The sequence below is a fragment of the Anoplophora glabripennis genome, unplaced genomic scaffold (assembly GCF_000390285.2).
Source record: "Anoplophora glabripennis isolate ALB-LARVAE unplaced genomic scaffold, Agla_2.0 scaffold477, whole genome shotgun sequence".
In the NCBI taxonomy this organism is placed as follows: domain Eukaryota; kingdom Metazoa; phylum Arthropoda; class Insecta; order Coleoptera; family Cerambycidae; genus Anoplophora; species Anoplophora glabripennis.
Window position 1 is genome coordinate 345,950 of NW_019416565.1, and position 2,025 is coordinate 347,974.

A 2,025-nucleotide genomic window follows, 5' to 3' on the forward strand; every position below is an offset into this window, starting at 1 on the left:
ATAATGATAATGATAATGATAATGATAATGATAATGATAATGATAATGATAATGATAATGATAATGATAATGATAATGATAATAATAAATAATCAAAAATAGGTCAAAACTAAAACACAGATATGTGAATAAATCATTAAAAAATACTACAAATAAATACTATAGATACAAAAAGAGGCACTATTACAAAATACATAAAGAAATATATCACACATCACATACATTACATGGTATTCCTAGGGGACTAACAATAGCAACAAAATCATCATTAAAATAATCATCAAATGAGTAAATAGCTTTAAGGAGGTTTATTTGATTTGGAATTGACAAACAAATATTCATAAAAAAATTGATATAAGCTTATTAATATGAAGAAAATCCTCAAAAAAAATTATGACTAGTTTGGATATCTAAGAGACGAGATAATAAAATAATTTTTCACGATTTAGTACAGAGTCTTATGAGAATGCGGATTTTTTGGTCTTTCCACTTAGAATGCGCAACAATTGACGAACAGTTTCCACAGCAACTTGTATAAATAGGAAACCGATATCTAAGGAACCGTATGGCAGTCTGTAGAAATCGATTAGGTACTTGTAAGATACATAATTTATAATAATTCTCCTTCAAACTGCTGTCGTTGACAAACTTATCCTCCATATGCATGATAGCGGCAACGCCGCGGTCTCGACGTAGCGTATTATTTGAAATTCTCAGGTGTCCAAACAAACAGAACGATCGAACGGGAGCGAGCCGAGCGCGCCAGCCAAGTGCAACGTTGCCAAATCTAAAGGCTTACTACTTTAGTCACTAACGAATCTACAGAAACTTTCGTTGGACTTTACAAGTACCTCCGTACCCGATAAACCTCCTTAAGAAAGTTCCTTATTCTCATTTTATAGTGAGCATTACATAAGAACCTAATTGCTTCAGGTAGCATATTAAAAAAGCGAACACAATAGTAATTAGAACCGACTCTAGTTCTACTTAGCCTAAGAGGAACAGGGTTTATATTGTACCTGTTTCTAGTAGGATAATCATGATTTGTACAATGTTGACGAAACATATTGATATTTTCCTTAATGTACAAAGGACATTCTAAGATATAGACACTTGGTAGTGTAAGTATGCCATATTTCTTAAATTGTTGCTTAAAGTCCGCTCTATAGGGCAGTCCAGCAATAATGCGAGTACATTTGCGTTGTAATTTAAAAATTTGATCACCTTGGCAAAAATGACCCCAGTTCAAAATAGCATAGCACAGATGTGAGTGAAAAAAAACATAAAAGGCTAACAGCAATATTTTTATCGAAACAGAATTAACAAGACTTCTGATCAGGAACATCTTTTTAGATAGTTTTTTAGATAACTCGTCAATATGTTGCTTCCAAGACATTTGGCAATCAGTGTTCACTCCGAGAAATTTCACTTGCGAGGCGCAATTGGTGAACTCATCATGCACATAACGCAAAGTTGTTACGGGTCNCCCTGAAAGAAGTTTTCCAGGATGTATCCAGAAGATTGAAACAGGCTTTCGAAAGGAGTCGGAAGTATTATAACCTGCGTCATAGGGACGAAAGGTTTCAATTGCATCAGCGTGTCTGGAAAAAGAATTATACCCTTTCTGATGCCAGCAAGGGAGTTACCTCGAAGCTGAATCCTAAATACGATGGTCCCTATACCATCGTAAAAGTCTTGTCCCCTTGGTCATATGAGTTGGCTGACGAGATCGGTCGGAGTCGTGGTGTTTGGCACGCCAAAAACATCAAAACACATCCTCCAGATGATCAGGTATCTCTTATATCTTTTGAGATCTTATAGCTGCTGTAGCTATTTCGCTGGATTTGGTCACAATATATGAAAGCATTCTTCTCTAGATAGAAGAGAAGGAAACTATCTTTCCGGGAAAGGGGGGGGTTGTTACGGGTCAATTTTGTCGCCCGGTATAGAGACGAATGTAATGTAGTGATGGCAATATTTAAAACATTTTTGCACGAACCAGAAATGAACGGTTTGAGGTTGAAA

At 35.6% G+C, this 2,025-nt stretch overlaps 1 protein-coding gene across 1 annotated transcript in view; it reads left to right on the forward strand.

Moving 5' to 3' along the window:
• The window catches only part of LOC111691708, a 57,540-nt gene extending 55,719 nt beyond the window's left edge, over positions 1-1,821 (forward strand). The window contains exon 4 of the mRNA XM_023454944.1: positions 1,507-1,821. Within this exon, the coding sequence (XP_023310712.1) occupies positions 1,507-1,821 (315 nt within the window). The remainder of the gene's footprint in view (positions 1-1,506) is intronic.
• The last annotated feature ends 204 nt before the right edge of the window (positions 1,822-2,025 follow it).